This window comes from Carcharhinus amblyrhynchos, chromosome 24 (genome assembly GCF_965287045.1).
Source record: "Carcharhinus amblyrhynchos chromosome 24, sCarAmb.v2.hapA, whole genome shotgun sequence".
NCBI lineage: Eukaryota > Metazoa > Chordata > Chondrichthyes > Carcharhiniformes > Carcharhinidae > Carcharhinus > Carcharhinus amblyrhynchos.
This window is the reverse complement of record NC_137347.1, coordinates 28,547,922-28,575,814: the sequence shown is the minus strand read 5'-3', so window position 1 is coordinate 28,575,814 and position 27,893 is coordinate 28,547,922. Positions and strand designations below refer to the sequence as shown.

General features: G+C 47.5%; 1 protein-coding gene across 1 annotated transcript in view; it reads left to right on the top strand.

Annotated features, from left to right (window-relative positions):
- The window catches only part of e2f2 (E2F transcription factor 2), a 51,424-nt gene extending 25,994 nt beyond the window's left edge, over window positions 1-25,430 (top strand). The window contains exons 2-7 of the mRNA XM_080211321.1: window positions 11,656-11,761; window positions 14,831-15,050; window positions 17,179-17,337; window positions 18,345-18,459; window positions 22,099-22,327; window positions 25,062-25,430. Coding sequence (XP_080067447.1) covers window positions 11,656-11,761; window positions 14,831-15,050; window positions 17,179-17,337; window positions 18,345-18,459; window positions 22,099-22,327; window positions 25,062-25,303 — 1,071 coding nt within the window. The 3' untranslated portion in view covers window positions 25,304-25,430. The remainder of the gene's footprint in view (window positions 1-11,655; window positions 11,762-14,830; window positions 15,051-17,178; window positions 17,338-18,344; window positions 18,460-22,098; window positions 22,328-25,061) is intronic.
- The last annotated feature ends 2,463 nt before the right edge of the window (window positions 25,431-27,893 follow it).

Here is a 27,893-nt window from a genome sequence, read left to right as displayed (position 1 = left end):
ATGGGGACAATTTTCTCCCATCTCTTCCCACCCAGTTGCCTGTCCTTTCCTACCCTGTTGGCAGGTGTTGGAATATCTGCCCCAACACGATATTCCTGTTGGGAGTGTTTCAGGATTTAACAGCTGATTTGAGATGAGAAGAATTTTGTTGCCGTTTCAGCTGTTATCCCAAAATTCTTGTGTCCTTTTTTCTTACAGTCGCAATCTTTTGCGCAAAATTGATTCCGAAACTGTGAATGTTAGATGAACAAATGTAAAGTAAAATAATTCAGAGAAAGCTACTCTGATCGGCATTGCAGTTGGCAACTTTGGTGGCTGAATTCCTTTTGGTAGAGTTTGGTAAATGTTATTGGATTACAAGCTCCCTGTCCTTGTGTGTTGTGTTGCTTCACCCCCATTTCATTTGGCTGAGGAGAGTGTGGGGATACAGTGGGAGGTGGAGACGAGATGCACACAGACGTTGGCAGGAGCAGGGTGAGGGTGGGGACAGACAGTCAGCCGGGGATTGTGAGGAAGAGCGGGACAGAAGCAGTGATTTGCATTGAAGTCTCCAAAAAAAAAGTCTATGCAAAATGGCTCCAGGCAAATCATTGGAGCTTTTGTTGTTGCCTATGGAAATGTTCCCTCTCTTTCCCCCCCCTGCAAGTGGTTTGATCACATCTCTTCCCCCTGCCACTGCTATCTGATGTGTTGCGACACCTGTTACGGCAAGTGCTGCTGACAGGTGTGGCCAAGTCATGGCATCGGTTCAAGACCAAGGGAATGCAGCCAGTAACACACACACACACAGCTCTGCCAGTTCACCTGAGGGTTCTGGTTTAAAACTCAAAAGCCCAGCTCCTGTTGAAACAGTGCCCATTGTCACGGACTGTGACCTTCCCCGAAATCGCAAGATAGGAGCGGGGAGGTACAAAGAGCTGTACACAGCAACAGTTTTTTATTGCTTAAACAGCTCCTTCTGAGACATCAGTAGGAGTGTTATTGTGTAAAACATGACGCCGAGTAGATATTGGTTCAAAAATTTGATCGGAGTTAGATTTTAAGTGTCTTAAAGGAAGAAGGATGGAGAGCTTTGTGGTGGTAATGGCTGAGGGAGGGGGTGGGCTGGTTTCCAGAGCTTGAGTCTAGGCTGAAAATCACGCTTGCAACGGGGATGCAGAAGAGGTTAGTGTTCAGAGAATCCCTGGAGTGCAGAAGGAGGTCGTTTGGCCCATCAAACCTGCATCAACAGCAATCTCACCCGGGCCCTATCCCTGTAACCCCATAGGTTTACCGTCCTAATCCCCCTCTCACTAAGGGACAATTTACTATGGCCAATCCACCTAACCTGCGTATGTTTGGATTGTGGGAGGAAACCCGTGCAGACACAAGGAGAACGTGCAAACTCCGCACAGTCACCTGAGGCTGGAATTGAACCTGGGTCCCTGATGCTGTGGGGGAAGCAGTGCTAACCACTGCCACCATGCCACCTCAAAGAGATGGAGGGCTGGGAAAGGTCAGTGTGTGATTTGGACATAGGTGAGGAATAAAATACAAGAATGAGAATTCTAAAATGGACATGTTGCTGACCCAGGAGTTGTTGTAGGTCAGAGGATTTGGCTGTGGGTAATTGAGTTTTAGATGAGGTCAAGTTATTACTGGAGGAAGACGAGAGTCGGAAGATGGTAGGAAAAGTGAAGTCTAGATATTACACAGATGGATAAGGGTATCGGTGGTCTATGAACTGAGGCAACTTGATGTCTGTGTCGATACGCGCGATCTGCTTGGAGATCTTCTCCAGTTTGAACTGGCAGTTTGTGGTCTCAGTGGTGGCCATGATGTGGCGTTGCAGCATCTCTGGGATCATGAGCTATTGGAGCGCTGCCCCTTCATCAGGTAAGATACTTGATAATCGTGCACCTGATGAAGGAGCAGTGCTCCAAAAGCTCGTGCTACCAAATAAACCTGTTGGACTTTAACCCTGGTGTGGTGAGACTGCTTACTGTGCCTACCCCAGTCCAATACTGACAACTCTGCCTCGTCAGCTGAGGCAAAGGCAGATTTGGGCAAATGCACAATTACTACAAAAGCTGGAAATTTGAAATAAAAACAAAACGTGAAAACACTCAGCAAGTCAGGCAGCATCTGCGGAGGGAGGAACAGGCTTAACCTTGAGTCGACTATGATTTCTCTTCAGAACTGGAGATTTGGGCAGCATTGTAGAGGTGGGAGTCGGTGGTCTTGGTGATGTTGCGGATATGTGATGGGCAGGTTGGGAAAGAAGGCAGTGCCCCCATTGCTGTTCATCGACACCTGATCTAAGCAGATTCTGGATTGGTTTTGATTATGACCCGTTGAGGATGAAGGGCTGGCTGATACGAAGTCATGGTTCATAAGGAAATGATGGCTGTTTGCCTTGGAACAGGCACCCGACACACTGAAGATCTTCCAAAGAGGAAGGAAAGGTGAAAAGGAAGGGCTTGCATTTCGACCTGCCATCATCTCAGGACATCTTTTTGAAGTGCTGTCGCTGTTGTAGTGAAACATGGCAGCCAATTTATTGCACAGTAAGATCCCATAAGTAACAAATGACCTGATAATCTCTCTTTGAAGTGAATCAAAATGTTGTGGGTTAAAGTTCAACACTGAAAGTATAAGCACGAAGCCAAGACTGACACTTCAGCACAGCGCTGAAGGAGTGCTGCACTGTTAGAGGATCGGCGCTGGCCGAAAAAATCTATTCCTTAAAGAGCATCAATAAAATCTGGTCAGTTATCATATTGCCGTGTGTGGGAACTTGCTGTGTGCAAATTGGCAGCCTCGGTTTTCTACATTACAACAGTCACTACATTTCAAAAGTACTTTGTTGGCTGCAGCACACTTTGAGGGATGATGGAGGTCCCTGTATCAATATAAACCTTTCTGTCTCTCACTGGTGGAGACCCCGATTCAAAATGGAAACTCCTTGCAGATGCTGGAATGACAGGTTTTCTGGCAGTGCTGTGCCGTGGACGCAGCTGGTAGGGGGGTTATTGTAATGTGCAACACCCAGTTCTACTTGTTTAAAATGGAAAGTGTCTCCCCTTCCCCATTGAAGGAAACACAGCAGCAATAATGTTTCGCCAGTAACCTGCTCAGATAGGAGGGCAATGGGGGGGGTCAGTGCTGTCACTCTTAAAGGGACAGGATCTCATCAACTGGCTAATCAATTAGTATCTTTTTAAATATAGGCACTTGTTGATATGTAAAACCTGAAAAGACAATTGTGTTTCATATAGACAGTCTGCGATGTGCAGGAAACACACTTTGCTACCCTTTGTGTTCGGCTCTTTTGTCCATATTTGGACCAAGGATGTAATGAGGTGAAGTGCTGAGTCAAACTGAGCTTCAGTGAGCAGGTTGTTGTTGAGTAAGTAGTGCTTGAAAGCACTGGTAACAGCGACGTCCATTGTACTGTTGGTGATTTGAGAGTAGACTGATGGGGTCACACAGGATTTGTTCTGCTTTTTGTGGATGGGACATCCCTGAGCAACTTTTCATATTCTTGGCTCGATGCCAGTGTGGTAGCTGTATCGGAACAGCTTGACTACACACACACGGCTAGTTCTGGAGCACCAGTCTTCAATGCTATGGTTGGGATCTTGCCAGGGCCCCATGGTCTTTGCCATATCCAATGCAGTCAGCAGTTTCTTGATATCATGTTATACTCCATTAAAGGTGCTATTATAAATGTAAGTTTGTGCACACTTTGTGACAGTGAGCCAGTGTGCTTGTACACCTTTCAGCGTCTGTCATTCAACCCTCGGCTGATCCTGCATGATGTTGTGAAGCATGCTGTGTGTGCTGGGGGGAGATGCGCTGGGCAGCTTGGTGTATTGACTTGTAGTTTCAGTGTCCTCCTGTGACTTTACTGACCACACACACACACACACACACACACACACACACACACACACACACACACACACACACACACACACACACACCCGCCACCCCAAACCGTTGATCAAAGCTTCCCAAAGGCTCTGTTGCCCAAAGGGAAATTTGGCAACAGCTCTCTGTCAATGGAGAGTGGAATATAAAGGACTGCAACTGTCTCTCTGGGCTCAGAGGGGCTCCTAAGCAATGGTTAAGTGAACCCAAACTTTCAGAAAAGGACATTACAAATACTGATCAAATTTAGAGGCTGGAAAGAGGAAAGTGATTGCCCTTCATCCTCCTTGTCCATTTCCCCTCGTAACATCCTGGGCTAATAATAATAACTTCGCCGCACTCCATGGACAACACAGTAGAAACTGTGACCACTCTAGTGACTGGGTAATGTCTGAGCCACATTCAAAAGTGTGGCTGTTGTTTCACATACTGCCAGCATTTGGGATGTTAACACCCCAAAGATCACATTTTCACACAGAATATAGTGCACTTACTCCCCAAATGCTGTGGGCCAGGAATTCAACTGAAACATTTTCTGTTTTTTATTATTAGTGTCACAAATAGGCTTATATTAACACTGCAATGAAGTTACTGTGAAAATACCTAGTTGCTACACTCCGGCACCTGTTCGGGTGCACTGAGGGAGAATTTACCATGGCCAACACACCTAACCAGCACATCTTTTGGACTGTGGGAGGAAACCCACACAGACGCAGGGAGAATGTGCAAACTCCACACTGGCAGTGACCCAAGCTGTGGATTGAACCTGGGTTCCTGGCACTGAGAGGCAGTGGCGCTAACCACTGTGCCATCTTGCTTTTCAAACCTGAGTTTGATGGAATTTCGAGATATTTAAACGGTTATGGAATCACGTTGGATTGGGTGGAGTTAGGCCACAGCTCAGCCATGAACGAATTGAATGGGTGGAACATATTCATGGGATTGAATGGCTCCCTTTTGCTCCTCTTACAATCCAAGAGGCATCAAGATCCAGGCGCAGTCGCCCTTGATTTCAATAGCTGCACTAAGAGGAGCGCCAACACCCCAGGATTGTGGTTGTGTGTCCAGGGTTTCCTCAGTTCGGTGACTGCTTGTTTGGTGAGTCACAAAAAGAGTTCACAAGCAAGAAGGAGAATAAGGCAAAACTAAACGCCCAACTCCACGTGGCGTTATTAAGACAGGAGCTTGTCAGAGAGATTTTATGGAGTGCCTGAAAGGGGGAGGAAGGGAGGTGGAGAAGTTTAGGGAGGGAATTCCAGAACTTAGTGCCTTGGCAGCTGAAGGCACAGCTGTTAGTGGTGGAATAATGGAGTCCGTGAATGCACAAGAGGCCAGAATTGGGGGGAGTGCAGAGAGATCTGTAAGGGTAGGAAGGCTTCTTTCCTGGTTAAATTGCTGAACTAGCTACCAATCTGGGCTGTGCTTGAGTGACTTGGTCAATGACATTGAGTGTTTCTGCAGATTGCTGACAAGGCCCAGAAGCCTACCCCGGAGTGTCTTGTCCACTGCCTGTAAGAGTACATTGTGAAATAAAAACGCATCAATCTCCCACAACAACGCGATACCATCCAGATTTGAGATGTTGATTGATGGATAAATGTTGACCAGAGATAACTCTGTATCCTACCTACAAATAGTGCCGTAGGATCTTTTATGCCTACCCAAGCAGGCAATTTAACATCTCGTCTGAAAGACGGCTCCTCAGACAATGCCAAGCTCATTCAGTTTTGAAGCTGAAATATCAGCCTTGATTTATGTGCTCGAGTCCTAGGGTGGGGCGTGAACCTGGAACTTTGCTATTCGGAGGCAAAAGCGCTAGCGACTGAGCCACAGCCGATGCAAGCCTGTTTCAAACTCAGCTCCTGGTAAACATGAGGCCACAAAAGGCCAAGAATTTCCCACTAATTTGGTGTTTAACTGGCAGCTCCTGCAGAGGGCATAGGATGGCAGGAGCCAGAGGGAAGGGCCTTGTTGGAAGATGGGTAAAGGGGGCTTTGCGTTGTATCTAGCGCACGTGAGCATGACCCAGGACTGCTTAATGGCAATAATTTCACTTGCCATGACTGATGTTGATCACCTAAAATCTGCTCGATTTATGAAAGTACTCGAGCTTTGAGAGTCCATTGTGTTGGCTGTGACAGGAGCTATTCAACACCAATATCATTCACAGAGGGGCAGAAGAAAGGCAATTATTGTGCTGTTGGGAAGCTGAATAACAGGGGGGAGGCTCCTGAGAGCTGAACACACAATGACTCCAGCAGGGTTCATGATATATGCGCAGCATGGGCCAGTCCAGGCCAGGCTGTCTGAACGGGCACTGAGTATTTCTGGGCATTGCCCACTGAGGCATCATTGCTCCTGTGGCACAGCACTGCCACCCAGTGGCATTGACGGGGAAACAGCGGCCGGGGAACGGACTTGGGGCACAGACTGGATCATTCAGGCAGGCGTTAGGAAGTGAAGGTGAGGGTGGAGAGACAGAAGAGATTGGGGCACAGAGCTGAACAAGTGGAATTGAGCTAAAATAGAACTCACTTGAACTGGGAAAATAACAGGACCTTGATGCTGTGGGTAAGGGAGTGTGGAAAGGAATCAGTCTGTTTTGTAAATTCTAGAATTTCCTCCCTAAACTCTGTTCCTTCAAAACACTCCTCAAATCTGTTTTTTTTAAATTTGATTTTGACAGAATATCTCAGGTATAGCTTGGTGGCAAATATTTGTTTTGAGAACCTCCCTCCCCTGATTAACTTTAATAAAAAAGTTGCTGTGTGCATTCAAATTGCTTTTCAGTGACAGCTGCGGGAAAGGGCATTGGACAAGAGGAAAGTCTGGATCTGGCGCGCTGCCTGTTGTACTCGAATAGCTGGCTAGTTGTCACACTGAGTCCTCATGTGACATCTAACCGAGAGGCGGGGGGGGGTCAACCAAGGGCGGCAGCCCAGGTTTAAGTGGTCATCCCAGGTCAGGCAGGGAGGAAATGAAGTAGCAGCAGACCTGGAGAAAACTAACTTGTTCAGTGTTGTTAGGCTCGGAACTGCACAGGTGCAATAAACTGGCAACACAGCAAGGAGTGTCCTTTAACAGATGCTCTCCAGTCAGCACTTTAAAACATCCAAAGGCCAGGTTGCAGGTTTGTTGAGGGGGGGAGGTTTGTTTGGTGAGTGCGTGCACATTCTGGAAGATCTGCGCTGTATGTCAGCCACGGGCTGCGATCTGGGGGCGGGGGGAGCAGTGTGTGGCTGACTTACGAGACCTTATGAGGAAAGGTTGAGGGAGCTGGGGCTCTTTTTAGAGCGGAGGAGAATGAGAGACAACCTAATAGAAGTTTATAAGACGATGAGGGGGGATAGATAGAGCTGACGTTCAGAGACTATTTCCTCGGATGGATGTAGCTGTTGCTGGGGGCATAACTGTAAGGTTCATGGTGGGAGATATGGGAGGGAGGTTCTTTACTCAGAGAATGGTTGGAGTGTGGAATGGACTGCCTGCTGTGATAGTGGAGTTGGACGCCTTAGGAACTTTCAAGTGGTTATTGGATAGGCACGTGGAGCACACCAGAGTGATGAGGAGTGGGATAGCTTGATCTTGGGTTTGGACGTAGCTCGGCACAACATTGAGGGCCGAAGGGCCTGTACTGTGCTCTGCATTCAGATTAAGAAGCATCATGAGCAAGTCAGATTTCCTTCCATTCTGCCATCAGCCCTTTTCTTCCCAGTGACATCACGCCCGTCCCCACATTTGGCTAGGTGCCACTGAGACTATCTACCTCCAGAATGAGTCTCTTGCTTAGCAGCTGGTGGGGCCCTGTCTCTTGGGGAAAGCTTTGCTTCATTGAACTTGATCACTCAAAACTGTAGCCACAAAGTGAAGGCTTTGGTTCAAAAGCTCTGCTGCCTGTATCCTATCTTGCTCCAAATCCTATTCGCCCGTCAGGCCTGTGCTGGTGCTGACCTGCGTTACTTTTCAGCTGCGGCAACAAAACAAACTATTTTCAAATCCTCCGCAATCTTATCTTCCTGTTTTCCAATAACCTCCTTAGACCTGGAATCCTCAGATCGTTAGCTCTTCCAGTTCTGGCCTCTTTGACACTGCCTGATTTTGATCGTTCCGGTGATGGTGGTCTGCTTAGCTGTCTAGTTATGTTCTGGGATTTCTCCTGCAAGCTCCTCTGTATCCTTCTCCTTCACTCCCTCTCTAATTTGCTCCATTGAAACCTATCTCTTTGGCTAAAGCTGAACTAATGCCTCCGTGTGTGTCTGTCCAGTTCTGTTAATTGCTTCTGGGATGCTTTTAACCCGTTTAAAAGCGCTGCGCTAATGCAAGTTGTTGCGGGGGGGGGGGGGGTTTTGAGTTGAAGAGCTCGAGCCTCCTGTTGAGGCCAGTTCCTGCTCTGATTATGCAACCAGAGTGGTGCAACAGTAATCAGCTTCTTCAGAGGAAGTGGGGCCCTGAGTGTAGGCCCTTGACAACTCGAATGGTTGGCTGGCTGTGCTGGTGAGATTGGCTGCAAGTTGTTAATTGTGCTAAACCAAGTGAAGAGCGAGCTCCGGTTATCATGTTTCTCATTACAAGGTGTCTGGGGATAAAGGACCTGGGTTTGGAATCTAACCAAGAGATCTGAGGTCATCCTTCCAAGGGCTTTCGCCATGGCAACGCCCCTAGTATGAATGATGGCGCTTAATGGTTTTCCTCCATGACATGTTGTGGTTTTGAACCCCTCTGAAGGTGTAGCAAGTGTCCTGCCGGTGTGGTTTGTGGGGCTGAAAAAGCTGCTGGCCGACTGAACAGTGGATGTGAATTAGCCTGGAGCCCGAGTAAATGATCCAAACCTTTTCCAATATTGATGGTTGACTTGTTTTTAACGTGGTGTCAGCTCCAAGGCAGCTATCTGATATTCTGTCACCACATCCCATCCGCACTGCCTCTGGCGCTGTATAATCTACTCCGTCAAAGCTGCTCTTTGTGACTGTGTGCCGAGAGGTAAGAACAAGCTATCCGTCTACAGGGAGCATCACAACGGAGCCCAGTGTCCACATCCTTGCTCTCTAATGAGCAGGGATGCTGGCTGATGTTGGATCTCCCTAGGCCAGTTGGGTTGCCAACCCTCCAGGCTTGCGTACAGGTCGGGGCGCCACACTCAAGGGTGGATGTAAACGCATTGGAGCGAGTGCGGAAGAGATTTACCGGAACGATTCCAGGGTGGGAAACTTCGGTTCTGAGCATAGATTGGAGAGGTTGGGATTGTTCTCCTTGGAGAGAAGAAGGCTAAGAGAAGATTTGACGGAAATGCTCAAAATCCTGAGGAGGCTGGAGAGAGTAGATCAGGAGAAACTTATCCTGCTCAAGAAAGAGTAAAGAACAAGAGGGCACAGATTTAAAGTGATTGGCAACAGGAGCAAATGTGATGTGAGGAAACACTTTCAGAGTGGTTTGGGTTTGGAGTGCACTGCCTGGAAGTGTGGCGACGGTAGGTTCAATTGAGGCGTTCAGGAGGGCATTAGATGATTGTTTCTATTCAAATAATGTGTAGGGGTATGGGGCAAAAACAGGGAATGGCACTAAGTCGTGATGCTCATTTGGGGAGCTGGTGCAGACATAATGGGCCAAGTGGCTTCCTTCTGCACCGTAATGACTGTTATTCTTATGATGGCCATGGAGTCATCAGGGATTGAAGATTAATCTCCAGAATACTGCTGGGAACAGCATTCGGGCGTGGGGGGTTGGTGGGCGAGCGAGAGAGAAAGTCATTGAGGCATTAAAAGCAAAAATGTTTTCTTTAAACTTTTTTTTATTAGTTATGTAAATGTTAGAGATGGAGGGGTTAGAGTGCATGGAAAGTCTCTTTTAGCTGACAGCCAAGAGTTATCTGATGGGATAATTGAGAATCTGACTTTCTGGCTGTGGGGATGGTGGGGGTGATCAGGGTGGGGGAGGTATGGGAAGGCTAGTACCGGGTAATTAACTTGGCACTAGTGTGGGATCTTGCTGAACTCTGTGCCTCATCTTGTTGGGTGGTGTGATTCCCTGCTGGGCCATTGCACGAATCTTCTACTGCTTTCAAACTTGGAGAGTTTGACCGGGGTTCTGGTTACCATTTAACCTCATCGTTCATGCGCTGCCCTTCACCCTCCCTTTTGTAATTACATTTGTTTGTCATCTTTTAACTGGCCCTGCATCTTATCTAATATTTGTGTGTTTTTAAGGTGCAGAGTATATAAATCTCCTGTTAGAATGTATTTCACTTTCAGAATGTCCACGGTCACTTCTTTGAAAGACTCATATTTAAATAATGCTTTTCACAACTCTGGATTTGATTTATTATTGTCACGTGTATTAGCGCACAGTGGAAAAGTATTGTTTCCTGTGCACTATACAGACAAAGCATACCATTCATAGAAAAGGAAACGAGAGAGTGCAGAATGTAGTGTTTATAGCCCATAGCTAGGGTGGAGAGAAAGATCAACTTAATACGAGATAGGTCCATTCAAAAGTCTGATGGCAGCAGGGAAGAAGCTTTTCTTGAGTTGGTTGGTACATGACCTCAGACTTTTGCACCACCTTACTAACGGAAGAAGATGGAAGAGAGAATGTGTGGGGTCCTTAATTATGTTGGCTGCTTTGCCAAGGCAGCAGGAAGCTTGCACAAAGTTAATGGATGGGAGGCTGGTTTTTTGTGATGGACTGGGCTATATTCACAACCTTTTGTAGTTTCTTGCGGTCTTGGGCAGAGCAGGAGCCATACTAAGCTGTGATACAACCAGAAAGAATCCTTTCTATGGTGCAAATGTGAACGTTGGTGAGAATCATAGCTAACGTACCAAATTTCCTTAGCCTCCTGAGAAAGTAGAGGCGTTAGTAGGTTTTCTTAACTATAGTGTCAGCACTGGGGGGGAAACCAGGATAGGTTGGTAATCTGGACACTTAAGAACTTGAAACTCCATGTGTCTAAATGCTTCAAACCAAAAAATGACAATTTTAGTTTTGGTTGTATTGTTAAGAAATTGGGAAGCCACTTTTTTTTTGTTTTAAGGAATTGAGGTTTAAATATTCACCAAGACATGTGAGACGTTTCCTGTTCATCTCTGAAATAACATTGAGGGATCTTTTTGTAACTACCTGAGAAGGCAGATAGGGTCTGAGTTTAATGTTTTATCTGGAAGGTTGGTAACTCCAGCAGTGCAGCACTTTCTCAGTATTGCACTGCAGTGTTGGCCTCCCTTTATGGGCCCGTTGTTCTGGAGTTGGATTTGGACCCATGACCATCTCGCTCTTGAGGACTGAGTGTCCCCACTGCTGACACCTCATTACCTGATGAAGTTTCTACAGAGCCGTCTGCCTAGTGACAAAACTGGGGTTGCCATCAGACTTGGCATGTGCTGAGGTAATGGCAGCAGTTCCACAATTGATGCGTAATTCACTCCACTGGGCAGGGATTCCTGCGGGTGATTTGCGTCTCTTTGCCCCTACACGTTGAGCAGGGATTGGATTAAGTCTATATCAGCCTCTGACTGTTGAACATTAAACAACAGTTTCTGTTTAAGTTCATGTCGAAGAACGAACATTTGGTGCTCTGGAGGTTGGGATGGGGAGGCTGTGCTTTTGGAGATCGCCTCAACATTTGAGCCTGGGAAGAGAGAATGGAATGAAATTTGGGGAGATTTTATAACGTGATGTTTGTATATTGCTTCTTGTTTTTAAAGTGTCAAATTGCAAATAATTTTCATTTTTTCCTTTTGTCCTCAGGCAAAACGCAAACTGGACCTTGAAGGAAGTGGGCATTCATACTTACAAGAATTCCGAACTCCAAAAGGAAAAGGCAAAATGCCGGCCAGGATTCCTAGTCCGAAAAGTAAGTGCTTGGCCATTGTACTGGGTCATGGTTAAAAATTGAGTGGCCGCATTTAGAACATAAGAACATAAGAAATAGGAGCAGGAGTAGGCCATCTAGCCCTTCGAGCCTGCCCCACCATTCAATAAGATCATGGCTGATCTGTCGTGGCTCAGTTCCACATTCCCGCCCTCTCCCCATAACCCTTAATCCCCTCTCTTATCAAAAACCCATCAACCCGCGTCTTAAAAATATTTAGCGAGGCAGCCTCCACCACTTCAACGGGCAGAGAATTCCAGAGATTCACCACCCTTTGAGTGAAGAAGTTCCTCCTCAACTCCGTTCTAAACCGCCCCCCCCCCCCCCCCCCCCCCCTTTATCTTGAGGCTGTGCCCCCTAGTCCTACTATCCTTTCTGAGCGGGAAGAGTCTCTCCACCTTTATCCTATCCATCCCATTCATCATCTTATATGTCTCAATGAGATCTCCCCTCATTCTTCTAAACTCTAACGAGTACAAGCCTAGTTTATTCAGCCTCTCCTCATAGCTCAATCCCCTCAACTCCGGTATCAGCCTAGTAAACCTCCTCTGCACTCCCTCCAAGGCCAAAATATCCTTGCGTAAGTACAGCGCCCAAAACTGCACACAGTACTCCAGCTGCGGCCTCACCAATGCCCTATACAGCCGCAGCAAGACCTCCCTACTTTTATATTCAATCCCCCTCGCTATGAAGGCCAGCATCCCATTTGCCTTCCTGACCACCTGCTGCACCTGCAGGCTGGGTTTTTGCGACTCATGCACAAGGACCCCTAGGTCCCTCTGCACCGTCGCCTGCTGCAGTTTTTCGCCACGTAAGTAATAATCCTTCCTACCATTATTCCTACCAAAGTGGACCACCTCGCACTTGCCAACATTAAATTCCATTTGCCATTTCCTGGCCCATTCGCCCAGCCTATCTAGATCCTTCTGTAGACTCTCCACACCCTCCGCACAATTTGCCGTTCCACCAATCTTGGTGTCATCAGTAAATTTCGACACCCTACACTCGGTTCCCTCCTCCAGATCATCTATATAAATGGTAAATAGCTGAGGCCCCAGCACCGACCCCTGGGGCACTCCACTAGTCACCGTCCGCCAATCCGAATAGCACCCATTGACCCCCACTCTCTGCCTCCTATTTGACAACCAATCCTCTATCCACGCTAACACCCTACCCCCAACTCCATGTCCCCTGACCTTCTGCAATAACCTCTTGTGAGGTACCTTGTCAAACGCCTTCTGAAAATCAAGAAAGACCACATCCACCAGCTCTCCTCTATCCATCGCCCTAGACACATCCTCATAGAACTCCAGTAAATTTGTCAGACACGACTTTCCTTTAACGAAACCGTGCTGCGTCTGCTCTATCAAGCAATTCCCCTCGAGATGCCTCGCTATTTCCTCCTTGATGACGGATTCTAACATTTTACCTACAACAGACGTTAAACTAACTGGCCTATAATTCCCCGCCTTTTGCCTGGCACCCTTCTTAAACAATGGCGTAACATTAGCCGCTTTCCAATCTTCCGGCACTTCCCCGGAATCCAGCGACGTCTGGAAAATAACCACCAAGGCATCCACTATCACCTCCGCCATTTCTTTCAGAACCCTCGGATGCATTCCACCCGGTCCTGGGGACTTGTCCACAATCAGCCCCTCCAGTCTGTCAGGCACTGTCTCTCTCGTAACAGTAATGTCATTAAGACCCTCCAGTCCTACCACCTTTCCATCCCTAACACCCGGCAAATTATTCACGTCCTCCTCCGTGAAGACAGAAACAAAAAAGTTATTCAGGACCTCAGCCATATCCCCATCCCCTACCACTAAGTCCCATTTCCTCCTCCCATTCCCACTTAGCCGATTTTGCTTCTTTCTGGTAGGTTGTCTTGCTTTCATTTGTTGCTAAGTTCCAGTGGGAGAAAGTATCAAATGCTGCCACTTTGATTTCAAAATGGCGTCCAGAGGTCAGTTCTGTGGGAGACAGGTCACCGCCATTTTAGAATGACCGTAGGAATTCGCTGAGAGCCCTCCTTGAAAAGCCCACTGAAAATGGGTGGGTTTTACTCTCGGGAGAAAGTGAGGCTGGTGTCGCACTAAGCTCCCTCCAGTTGATTAATCTCCAGGGGTGCGGGCAGCAAGTGGTTTGGATCCTATTTGTATCTTCTGTTCTCCCCATCCCTTGCCAACCGACATCTGCGCAGGAAGCACCGGGCAGGAGAAATCACCCAAAGTTCCTGTTCTCAATTGGAAGGTGTCACTCCCATTGGAAGGCACTAAGCTGACATTATCGTGAGGAGCCCGGTGGTTGAATAGTCCACAGTCAATTGCTGTGGGTGAGGGACCTAGTTGAGCTGCACCTTCTGATGAAGGAAGGCAGGAGAATTTAGTTGAGAGGTGAGGAAGTATTTTCCCTTTAAAGCTATGCTGCAGTGTTCCTGAGGTGAATGGCTTTTCAATGAACCAGGGCCCTTTCTGGTCTCCAGTTAGTGAGTGGCCGTCAACTATTAGTGTCAGTCAGTTGCCTAGAATGGTACTGGGGTTGAGGGATTTCTCCAGACTCTCCACGTTACCTTAAACTGGGATAATTCTCTTTGTAGCAGTGAAGGTTGGGGTGAAGAAACATCCGCGTTCAAAATGATGAGGACTTTTTCATTAATTAAATAGCGGGAAGCTGTTTCCACCAGTTGGGAGGTGGGGAATGGGAGGACACAGCTGTGAGGCAATTGGCCGATTGAACCAGACGTTCTACACTGATCAACTTGTGATCTGAAAGACACTGCCTGATGGAATGTTGGGAGCAAAGTCAAGAGTACTTTCAAAAGGGAATTGGGGATGTGAAAAATACAGGGCCTTGGGGAAAGCACACAGGAGTGGGACTGTTGGCTAGCACAGGTGTGATGGAGTGAATGGCCTCTTTCTGTGCTGTGTCGCTCTAGGCACTGATGATCTTTGCTGCTTTGCTGTGTGGTGGAAGTTCTCTCGATGCTTTCTGTGGCTACACCGTTGACGTGTGAGCTCTGACCCCATGCTTGTTGTTTCCCACCGCTCATAGCTCCCAAGTCCCCCGGGGAGAAGACGAGATACGACACCTCGCTCGGGCTTCTGACCAAGAAATTCGTGCATCTCCTCAGCGAGTCTCCGGATGGCGTCCTGGACCTGAACCGAGCAGCAGAGGTCCTGGAGGTCCAAAAGAGGAGGATTTACGACATCACCAACGTGTTGGAAGGAATTCAACTCATCCGGAAGAAATCCAAGAACAATATTCAGTGGATGTAAGTCATTGCGTTGGGCTCCTGAGGTTTTGGGCTTTTAGACAGCAGGCTTATACAAACACATGAAATAGGAATAGGCCATTCAGCCCCTCAATCATGCTGGACCATTCAATAAGATAATGACTGATCTCTGTTTCGAATTCCCCATTCCCATCTACTCCTGGTAATCTTTAACTTCTTGTTACTCAAGTGAATCAATTTGCCTCCACCTGAAACATGTTCAGTGACCCCCATCTCCACTGCGTTCTGAGTTCCAAAGTGTCTCCAGCCTCTGAGTGAAAAAAATCCCCTTCACGTGTCCTAAAAGGGCAACCACTGATTTGTTGCCCCTTGATGCGGGATTCATCCACAAGAGGAAACATCCTTTCTATGTCCATGAGTGGTACAGTGGCCCAGTGGTTAGCACTGCTGCCTCTCAGCACCAAGGAATGGGGTTCGATTCCAGGCTTGGGCCACTGTCTGGAGTCTGCACGTTCTCCTGTCTGCGCGGGTTTCCTCCGAATGCTCCGGTTTCCTCCCGCAGTCCAAATAGACGTGCTGGTTAGATGCATTGGCTCTGCTAAATTCTCCCTCAGTGTACCCGAACAGGCACCAGAGTGTGGCGATTTTCACAGTTTCTTCATTGCAGTGTTAACGCAAGCCTACTTGTGACACTAATAAATAAACTTAAACTTGTCAAGACTCTTCAGGATCTTGTATACCTTCGTCATGTCACCCCTCACTCTTTCATTTCCACTTTTTGGGTGGGTTGTAGATTCAGTCCCTTGGCAGTTGGATCACCAATTCTGGATGCGGTGCCACCCTGCACCCCACACTCTCACCAATGGTCACTTTGTGTGGCTAACCTCCCCTCCCTAGGTCAACTGGACAATGAGCAGACTTGGATACAGAGATGTATCCAAGGATACTGAGGGAAGTGAGGGTGGAAATTGTGGAGGTACTGGCCACTGGGGCAGCATGGTGGCATAGTGGTCGGCACTGCTGCCTCAAAGCACCAGGACCTGGGTTCGATTCCTGGCTTGGATCACTGTGCAGTGTCTGCACATGCTCCCTGTCTCTGTATGGGTTTCCTCCCACAGTCCAAAACACACGTTGGTTAGGTGTACTGGTCATGTTAAATTCTCCCTCAGTGAACCCGAACAGGCGCCGGAGTGTGGCAACTAGGGGATTTTCACAGTAACTTCATTGCTGTGTTAATGTAACACTGCTAGTGACAATAAATGAATAAACTTTTTAAAAATAACTTATTTCTTTGACCAAGCTTTTGGTTACCTGTCTTCATGTGGCTTGGTGCCAAGATTTTGATTTATATTCCTGTGAAGCGCTTTGGGCGTTCTTACTAAATCAAAGGTGTTACATCATTGATCAACCGAGTGCCAACAACAGTTTACAATGTACTTCTGGGTAGGTAGCAGCTTCCTCAGCCTTGAAGTTGGCCGAGAGGGAGGGTTAGCACTACCAATACGTCCATCCAGTTGTGGCCTGCAGCCAAGTGGAAATCGAGCAACCTCTTCATTACCTGACTGGGTTTGCGAATTGTCCAGTCAGGTAATGGAGTTTGCATGTTCTCCCCGTGTCTGCATGGGTTTTCCTCTGGGTGGTCTGATTTTCTCCCACCATCCAAAGATGTGCGGATTAGGTTGATTGGCCATACTAAATTGGCCCTTAGTGTCAGGGGGACTAGGGGAGTTATAGGGATAGAACCTGGGTGGGATTGTTGTCATGCCGGCTTGATGGGCCAAATGGCCTCCTTCTGCACTGTATGTTCTATGATTCTATAATCAAATGACTTCCCCCTACCGCTTTTCCGATATTTGTAAACCAACAAGTGAAATTGTTTAAAGACAATTTTAACTTTAATGCCCATGTGATTTTTCTCCTGGTTGGTTCTTCCTGAAGGATAATCTTGCTGGATTTTCCAGAGAATTCTAAAAGGCTGGCAACACCGATTGGGAGTGCGTTCTTGTAGATGTTAAATTGTGATTGCATTTGGTGATTGAGCTGCAATCGCCAAGCCTGACTTGGTGTTTAGGATCCAGGACGTGGAAAAGCCCAGGATTTGGGGTTTACAGGCCTCTCCTTGCAGAGAGGAGGTCGTCACTCGTGACTGACTGCTTCCCTCCCACAGGGGTCGCAGTCTCTTCGAAGATACGTCAGTGGCGGCGAAGCAGCAGTGTCTCCGGCAAGATTTGAGTGACCTCATGTGGAAGGAGCGATCCCTCGACGACCTCATCCAGAACTGCAGTACGCAGCTGAAAATGCTGACCGACGATGAGGAAAATCAGAGATATCCTTTCACGTGTTAGCGGTTTCTCACTGACTCTGTGAGAACCCTATCATTCTCACTGTTGGGTTGTGGCGTGCTGTCCCCTTTCCCCTTTCTCCTTTCTCATCCTGGGTTAGTACATTTCCATCAGCTAACATCCCCAAGAACAGCTTATCTGGTCATTATCACACAGCTGTGTGTAAATTGGCTGCCACATTTCCCACATACCAACAGTTACGACGCTCATTAAAAGCAACTCATTAGTGTAAAATGTGTTTGGCATTTGACTGGCCCATCTAGTCTGCACCAACAACAATCCCACCCAGGCCCAATGCCTGTAACCCCATTTACTTACCCTGTAAAATCCCAGTGCCGCTACAGGGTAATTTAGCATGGCCAATCCATCTAACCTGCACATTTTTGGACTGAGGGAGGAAACCCATGCAGACATGAGGAGAATGTGCAAACTCCACACAGAGACACCCAAGGTCGGAATTGAACCCGGGTCCCTGGCACTGAGACAGCAGTGCTAAACACTGTGCCATCTGACTTTGCCTGTTTTAATTCTGGGTGGGATGGGTGGTCAGAAGGAGGGTTAGCACCGCCAATACGTCCATCCAATTGTGGCCTGCGGCCATGTAGAAATCAAGCAACCTCTTCATTACCTGGTTGGACGATTCGCAAACCCCATCAGGTAATGGAGTTTGCATGTTCTTCCCATGCCAAATGGCCTCCATATAGATTCTATGATCTAGGTTTTGAAATCTGCTGCTTGAATGGAAGACATGTCTTTGTAAATTTTTGGAGCTGTTACCTGGCAACTCTTTCAGGAATGGGAGAGTTGAACAGTAACAGGTGCGTGTTTCCGTCTGAGAGACTTGGGGGGGCTTAGTGAAGTGCCAGTGAACGGGCCTCCTGTGTCTCCATGTTGTCTGCTACGTCATCCTTGCCAGTCAGGAGTGGGGCTGGGGAAGAAGATGTCTGACTGTCTTGGAATTGGTCTGTTTTCCACCTTGACCTCGGTTCACGCTAGCTTATGTCACATACCAAGATATCCGCTCAATCGACAGCTTCCAGGACCAGACAGTGATCGCAGTGAAAGCGCCACCTGAGACGAGGCTGGAGGTACCCGATGTCTGTGAGGTAAGGCGTGCTCTCCTGCCAGCTGTTCCCATAAGCTGCGGCTCAGTGGGTAACCCTGACTCAGTATGTTCAAGTCAGACTCAAGGAACTTGCGCACAAAGATCTTTGCTGACACCCCCGTCTAGTTTCAAGGCAGTGCTGCACTGTCAGAGGTGCTGTTTGGGGGAGATTGCGGTGTGCAAATTGGCTGGTGTGTTTCTGTGCACTCCCAACTGTGACTGCACGTCATTTCTTGTGAAACTCTTTGGAGTGATGTGAAAGGCGCTATATAAATGCATGTCTCATATTTAGCTCCTTTCATGATATCCCAAACCTTTATACAGCTAGTGAAGCTTTGCAGTGTCCTCGCTGTTAGAGGTGTGAAACACAGCAGTGTAATGGTGATCAGTTTAATTATTTATATAGTTATGGGATAAACAGGCCTATGAGTTTGGTCAAACTAGCCACACAAAGCTCCGACTCGGGTACTGAGGCCCAGTCGGAGTGGAGGATGTCAGGGCCAGGGTAATCGGCGGAACTTCTGAGGGAGCGTTGCAGGCAACAAGGTCACCAACCAAGTCCTTTTAAAAAAGAGAGGGGGGTTTGGGGCCCTCTTCCAAAGCCAGGCAGAATACTGGAGGAGAGGGTTGGATCTGCTGGTCAAAGGAGGTACAGTGAGCGGTGTTAATCAGTGCCCTCCTTCCCCCTCTCAACCCCACACACAGAATAAGTCCACACTGTGTTATAGCGAAGGTTAAGAGGCAATCAGAGTGAAGTGATGGTTTTCCACTTTGACTAGATAGACACAGAACCTTTTCCAGTGGGCCAGAGAGTGACATGACCTAAATATTAGACCCAGGCCATTCTGGAGGGCCTTTCAAATGTTGCCTTACCCACACGTTATCTCTCTCTCGCTGAAAGCCTGATTTCTGATGTCAGGTGACTGGTCAGAAACGTTAACTCTGTTTCTCTCTCCACAGAGACTGCCAAATCGACTGAGTATTTCTAGCATTTTGTTTCTATTCGGGACAAACCTTGACAGATGTTGCTTCACCCAGTGTGGATCTCACACAAAAGCAGTAGATTCATAATTTTAAATCTGCGATCAATGCATCTTTGCTAGACTAGGGTACAAAAATGACCTGGAGTTAGAAGAGGTGGATGGAATTGAGATGCAGTTTAGTTGTGACCCTGTTGAATGGTGGGAAGGGTGCGAGGGGCCAAATGGCCTTCTGCTCAGAATTTATCATGGATAAAGATTTAGCCTAGTTTATAGAGCTGTAGAGCCACCTAGTGACCAAGATGGAGTCACAATATGACAGATCAGTGTCCGCTGTTTACATTTAAATATATAATGTTACAACTAACAGGACCTTGAATATTGAAATTTGCTCTTTTTGTGCCCCTATCTCTAAATGGGTTAGTAAGTTTGCAGATGCAGATGGGTGAAGTCGTGGATAGTGTAGAAGGTTGTCAAAGGATACAGCGGGATGTAGATCAGTTGCAGATATGGGCAGAGATATGGTAAATGGAGTTTAATCTGGGCAAGTGTGAAGCGCTGCACTTTGGGAGATCAAATGTTAAAGGTAAGTAGTAATGATGTGGAGATGCTGGTGTTGGACTAGGGTGGGCACAGTAAGAAGTCTCTCAACACCAGGTTAAAGCCCAACAGGTTTATTTGATATCACAAGCTTTTGGAGCGCTACTCCTTCACCAGCTGAGTGACCTGATCATCTGATGAAGGAGCAGCATTCTGAAAGCTTGTGAAATTCAATAAACCCGGTGTTGTGAGACTTCTTACAAGGATAAGTAGGTTAAAGTTTATTCATTAGTTTCACAAGTAGACTTACTTTAACAACACTGCAAAAAAAGTCTGCTAGTTGCCACACTGCAGCCCCTGTTCAGTACATGGCAAGACCCTGAACAGCACAGAGGCTCTTGGGGTTCCGTAGCTCCCACATTGTGACCACACCAGTAAATAGGGTAGTAATGAAGGCACATGGCATGCTTGCATTTATAGGCTGGGGAGTTGAGTACAAGAGTCAGTATGTCATGTTTACTACTTTATAAAACTTTGGTTAGGCCGCACTTAAGATTATTATGTTCAATTCTGGTCACCACATTACAGGAAGGATGTGGAGGTTTTGGAGAGGGTGTAGAAGAGGTTTACCAAGATGCTGCCTGGATTAGAGGGTATGAGCTGCAAGGAGAGGCTGGACAAACCAGGGTTGTTTTCTCTGGAGCGGTGGAGGCTGAGGGGAGACCTGAGAGAAGTCTGTAAAATTATGAGAGGCATAGATAGGGTTGACAGTCAGAATCTTTTTCTCCAGAGTTGACATTTCTAATACCGGGGGCATGCACTTAAGGTGAGAGGGGCAAATTTACACAGAGGGTGGTAAGTATCTGGAATGTGCTGCTAGGAGTGTCGGTGCAGGCAGATACGATAGGGGAATTTAAGGGACTTTTAAATAAGCATGTGAATCTGCAAGGAATAGAGAGACATGGGCCAAAGGCAGGCAGAAGGGATTTGTTTAATGTGGCATAATATTCAGCACAACATTGTGGGCCAAAGGGCCTGCTCCTGTGCTATACTGTTCTATGTTGCGCCCCCCCCCACACAATCTTTGCAGCTGCCTTCCACCTTTCCATCTCTGTAAGCTACAACCTTCTGAGATTTGGGTGCTCCTCTAATCAGGCCCCTTGAGCGTACCCAATTTTTCATGGTTTCAACTCTCATTCTTTTCCCCAAATATCTGCCTCGCTACCCCTCGCCTCCTTCTCAAATGCTCCATAAAGTCTCCCTCCTGACTAAGCTTTTGGTCATCCTGTTCTCTGGCTCTGGTAGATTTCTTCCTGCTCATTTTTTTGTCATTTCACAAGGTGCTATATAAATGCAAATTGTTAGGCAGTGAAGAAGGCAAATGGTATGTTGGTCTTTATAGCCAAAGGATTTGAGTATAGGGATAGAGATGTTTTGCTGCAATTGTATAGGGTGTTGATGAGACCACACCCGAAATATTGTGTGTAGTTTTGGTGTTCTTACCTGAGGAAGGATGTCCTTGCGACAGAGGGAGTACAGCAAAGGTTTACCAGGCTGATTCCTGGGATGGCAGGTCTGTCAGATGAGGAGACGCTAAGTCGGTTAGGATTATATTCACTGGAGTTTAGAAGAGTGAAAGGGGATCTCATAGAAACTTACAAAATTCTTTTAGGGTGAGACAGGATAGATTCAGAAAGAATGTTCCCAATGGTGGGGGAGTCCAGAACTAGGGATCATAGTTGAGGATAAGGGATAAACCTTTTATGATTGAGAGGGGGAGAAATTTCTTCACCCAGAGAGTGGTGAATCTGTGAAATTCACTATCACAAAGTAGTTGAGGCCAAAATGATGTGTGGGCTAAAGGGATTGAGGGCTATAGGGGGAGGGAAGGGATCAGGTTATTGAATTTGATGATCAAAATGAATAGTAGGGCTGTCTCGAAGGGCCAAATGGCCCACAACTGCTTCTAGTTTCTATGAGATGTCCTATCGCAGTGCCACCTACAGGTGTAAACAAGCAGGTACAGTGGGGGGATGTCACACCCCGAGTCGCTAACGTGTAAGTGGCTGGGATTGGCGGTTCTAGTCGCTGAGACTGACCAACAACCTGTACTCCATCAGCAGGAGAACCTCCAAATTTACCTGAACAGCACCAACGGTCCGATCGAGGTGTACCTGTGTCCTGAAGAAGTGGCCGAGGAGAATAGCCCAACGAAGCACAGCACGCCCAAGAAGGAAGGTGGTGGCTTCTCTGCGGCCTTCCCGAAGACCGAGCTGGGGGCACGGCCTCAGAGCCAGAGCCCACGGGATTGTCCAAAAGTCGCCTGCAAACTTGAAATCAAAGAGGAAGGTGAGTCCGTGTGAGGGGTGGGCGTTCCAAGCCTGGGGTCATTGCTTCAGCCATGGGAAAGAGTGTTTTCTAAAATAGTAAGAAGCTCAGAGTAGCAGAGTAACGTGGAGATCCCTGTAACCAACAGGCACAACAAATAATTTAAAAGATCAGGAATAGGTGATGGCCGAGTAGTATTATTGCTGGACTATTGATCCAGAAACTCAGCTAATGTTCTGGGGACCCAGGTTCGAACTCTGCCATGGCAGATGGTGGAATTTAAATTCAATAAAACATTTTTGGAATTAAGAATCTACCGGTGACCATAAAACCATTGTCAATTGTTGGAAATACACAACTGGTTTGCTAATGCCCTTTTAAGGAAGGAATTCTGCTGTGATTAACTGGTCTGTCCTACATGCAACTCCAGAGCCACAGCAATGTGGTTGATTCTCAACTGCCCTCCAAGTGCAACTGGGATGGGCACTAAATGCTGACCAGCCAGCGATACCCATGTCCCATGAATGGATTTTTTTTAAATTGGCCCATTATGCCTGCTCCCCCATTCAGTAAAATCATGGCTGTTCTGATTTTGGCAGTAACTCCACTTTCTTGCTTGCGCACACATTCTCTGTGAAAGAGAACTCCAAAGATGCTCTGAATGAAGGAATTCCTCCTCGTTTCCATCTTGTATGGGAAAGCTCATGGGCAGAATTCTCACAGAAAAATTCTAAGTGTTGAATTTGTGGGAAAACTGGAGTAATTCACACTGACTCTTTCAGTGGGAGTTCAGAGAAGAACTCCCGCACTCTATGCACTGCAGAGGTCACCAGCAGGGATATCATTTCAGTGGGCGGGGGTCTATTTCCACTGTAGAGGCTGAAATCAGTGTGCTGAGCGGGCCTCTGCACACGTGCCAATCTGTCAGTGCCGAGATGGGTGTATGCGCAGTGTCCCCGCACTGTCAACCTCCCTCTTTGCTGGCCTGCCCCATGACCCCCATAACACCAGCCCCCTCTCTTTCACCCCCTGGTTGCTGGCCTCCTCCTTTCCCCAACCAATCCCTAAGGCAGAGTGGTAGCCACACACACACACACACACACACATCAAAATCCCCCTGCCAAAGTGTCCCTTGGGCAGTGCCAGGGAGTACCACCTACCCCCCCAAGATGTGCTGTGGAACCCCCAGAAATCCCAATGCACTGACGATATGGGGATTGCCTGCGAACTCTGGGTCCCCTGTATCCATAACCCTTCGAGAAAGCTTCCTACTCTGAGAGGGACGACTTCTGACTTGCTTCCCTGGATAGTTACCCAGGAAATGCTTGGTGGGCACACAAATTCTAAACCCTGGATAAGTGTGCAGATTCACTCTCTGTGACCTCCTCCCCTGGCCCGACCTGACCTCATCACCATCCCACCACTCTCAAACTCATTCTCGAACAAGGTGAAAAGTTGTTCCAGTGTCTCAAAGCTTTTCATTGTGTTAGTGAACGAAGATGTACCAAATATAGCAGCTAGTGCTGTAAAAAGGGACAGTTTGGCTTTCCCCAGTGATCCTGCACTATGAGGAAGAACTTCCAGAACAGCTACCTCCCTCTTGAGATCTGGTTCAGGAATCTGGGCCAGAAATGTGGAGTTCCAGCACAAGGTAAAGAAACAGGAACTGAGTTTCTGTTTCAACAGTCATTAGCACGATCACCTCTCATTCTTCTAATCTCCCCTGAGTATAGGCCTAACTTGTTCAACCTTTCCTCCTAAGGCAAACCCTTCAACTGTTATAGCTATATACCCATCCTGTTTCAAAGACCTTTGTTCCATCCTGGGAACTGTACCTGGAGAAAGAAATATTGCCAGTGGAAGGGGTGCATTGCAGATTCACCAGAATGACATTGGAGCTAAAAGGGTCCAACTGCAAACCACTAGTCTTGACTGGGCTTGTATTTCCTCCTGAAAGAGAGGGCTGTGATCAGGTGGAGGTGTTTGGGATGATGAAGCTGATTAGATAGATGGACAGAAACATTTTTTCTGAGGGGAGTCTAGAACGTGGGTGGGAGAAATTGGGAAGTTAGAGGTGGACCATTCCAGAGTGAAAGCAATGCTACTCGCACCCTAGCAGAAATTGACAACTCTTCCCACAAGCAACCATGGAGGCCAAGGGTCAAATGAAAATTTGCGTTGATAGATTTTTGTGAGTCAAGGGTTCTGGAACCATGGCATGAGCACAATGGCCCAAATGGCCTCCCTCTATCATGCTGTGATTTATTCAGGGGTGGCACAGTGGTTGGCATTGCTGCCTTAGCGCCGGAGATCTGGGTTCAATTCCAATTTCAAGTGACTATCTAACTGTGCGGAGTTTGCATGTTCTCCCCGTGTTTGCGTGGGTTTCCTCCAGGGGTCCCAGTTTTCTCCCATGGTCCAAAGAAATGTGGGTTAGATGGATTGGCCATGATAAATTAGTGTCGGGGTTTTAGAGGGGTAAATAAGTGAGGTTACAGGGATAGGGCCTGGGTGAGATCGTAGTTGGCGCAGGCTTGATGGGCAGAATGGTCTCCTTCTGCGCTGTCGGGGTTCTGTAATTCCAAGGTGTGTGGATTGATCCAAGGTACAGATCAGCCATGACCCAACTGAAAGGTTGAACAGTACTGAAGGGCTGAATGGCCTGTTGCTATCTAAGTAATAATCCTGGGGATAGGGGAGTTGTGCTTTGTCAGACTCCCATCCAGAGACTGAATTTATTTATTTCTCCCCTCAGATGACCTGAAGCCAGTCTTGCCAAATTCGCTGCTAGACTGTGAAGATGGTGTCCTTGGCTTACCCCATCACCTCCTCCAGCAGACAGAGGACCAACTCCCTTCCACATCGTTCGGTGACGCCCCTTTTGTCAGCTTCTCACCGCCCTTGGACCGAGAGGACTACCTGTGGAGCCTGGAGGATGGGGAAGGGGTCAGCGACCTCTTTGATTCCTACGACCTGGACGAACTGCTCCGCAACTAGCCGCATCCACTCTACCCTCCCCCACCCACCCCCTACAGCTCTGCCGTCCAAAGGTGTTATTTCCTCAAAGGTGATCGTGATGGTATTGATTGACTGCAGAGGAAGGCAGCGGCCCCCGACTGTTTACTCTTGACCACTTAAAAAGGGGCAACACCAAACATGCTTCTGGCATGGTCATGGCACCTTGGGAGTTGGCGGGTGCCTGGCGTTGGCGACGAGCTGCTGGGATCCAAAGGATTGGTTGTGGGGGTGGTTGGGGCGGATGTGGGGCAGGGCCTGCTCCTCCTGGCTTGGGAGTCTGTACTGCCTGTTTTACACGCGGATGGGGCGCACAGCGGGTTTGAAGAGGGAGTCTCGCCATGCTGCCGTCACATGTGTTGGCGATTTTGTTGCACTTGATCACAGTGGTACCCACCCATCAGAAGCCTCATTTGTAACTGATGCACATGTGGGGATAAAGTGGGACAGGTAGATGCCTTAGACTGCAATTCCCTCCCTCCCAACCCCCTGCATCCTGCCCCACCACTGTCTTATCATTTTCTTTTAGCTCCAAATTGCACCCTGCAACTGAGTTCTTACTCATTATTTCATGGGTGTTGGTTCTTTCGTTCATCTTTTAATTCCATCTATTTTAAGATTTCTTGTAACCCCCAATCCACTGGCACCAAAACTACAATGATGTCACTGTGACTCCGTTTCAAAAACGATTAAAAGAGGCACTGTGCCAGTATCGTTTACCATCCCCCCCCCCATCCCCCTTTCCTCCACCCAGTTTTAGGCTGATTATGCTGCACTCTCAGGATTTACTTGAAGGGTTCTTGGGATTCATGGGTTCTGCATTGTCAGATTTGAGACTGGCTAAGTGGTTGGGACTTTTTGCTGCCAGCCTTCCTGTGACTGTGCAGGCTGCTGCTTCAACCCGCGTATCTTTGGGCACACGGACAGGGCATCCCATGAGGTAGTGGGCTCCAGAGCGTTCCTTGTTCTGTATAATGCCCAAGAAATCAAAAACAAAAGAGAGGTTTCCCATCTCGACAGACAAGATTCTGATTGCTGTACCTATTATCAAACCCAATTTCCCCTTTTGGGCAGAGCGCACAATGGGGAGTGGGAGCTGAATTGACCCCTAATTTGGTCAATAATGCTGACCACCACATCATGAAGTTACTGTTCTCTTAGGGAAAGGGACCTGTCGCTGTGAGGTTCACTTTCTCTCTCATTAGTCTGTGGCATTCCCTTCCCTAGACTGCAGTGGAGGCTGGGTCATTGAACATATTCAAGACTGAGTTAGATTTTTAATTGACGAGGGAGGGTAGGGGTGTGGTGATGATGGTGGGTGGATGGGTTGGTGGCGTTGGGGGGGAGACACAGACACAGAATGTGGAGTTGAGGTCACACTCGGATCAGCCATGATCTTGTTGACTGGTAGAGCAGATTCAGGGCTGAATGGCCTACAGCTCTTAATTCTTGCTTACTGCCTCACCAATTCCATCCCCCAGTTGTCATCACCAACATACACTGCAAATGAACTATTGCAGAAGATTATTTAAAAACCTATTTTTAAAAGAGGGCGCTTCCACACGGTGTGACTTGGATTCCTAAACTCCTGACACTGAACTACTTCCATTGGCTGTGCTGGGTCCTGTCTCTTAAATCATTAAATCACCACCAGGATACATCAATAGCCTTGGTGCCTGTGGGATCGGGAAGGGTGGGGGTGAAAGAGTATCAGCTGCCTTGCCTCACATCCAGCAAGTTGTGTTAAAGAATGGCGGCTTGATTGAGGGATCAGTGGACGTATACTGAACCGTACCCAGAACAGAGGGTGGGCAGGCCAGGGAAGGGGGTGTGAATATAATTACATGGTGGCGAGACTCCCTCTCGTCCCTCGTGAACAAGTATGTATGCTGGATTGATCCTCTGTTGCATGTTTACTAGTCTGAATTGCAGTTTGCCGATTTCTGATGGTGCTTTTATTCAAAACAAAAGCCAGCTCTTTTTAACTGATGCTGATTTTACAATTCTATTGAAATTGGTGTTTCTCAGGGGAGGAGGGCGAGTGCGAGATATTTCCTGTGGATGAAGACAGAGATCCTCACTTGTCTTTTTTAAAAAAAACACGCTGTGTATTTGAGGCGTTGGAAAGAGTTCATTTTTTCTTTCTGATGTGTTTTTGAAGTTTTTGCTTGGCTGATTTTAGTCTTCAACCCAGCAAAAACAAATTTATTTTTTTCTTCCCAAGCAAGTATTAAATTGCCACAATAACAGAAAGTGCTGATGTTGTGGTCTACCTGTGCCTACCTGGGTCACTGCCCAGTGATCCCTTTCCAGTGTATCTGTGTTGCTTTCTTGGGCTGGCAAATGAAAGACCCCGTTCATGTTGGTAACTTGAGATGTGCTTCAAAACCCAGATGTTTGTTTAAATTTAATAGTGGGGTTTTTCTAGTGAGTCCTTCCCAGTGCGCCTGTGCACTGAGGGGAGCTGACCCTTTACCCCCGGCACCCCTCCCCCTCTGTTTGGCCCATTTTTATGCTTTGTTTCCGAGCTGACCTTAACCCCATGAACCCTGTCCATGTCGTTGCGTGCGCA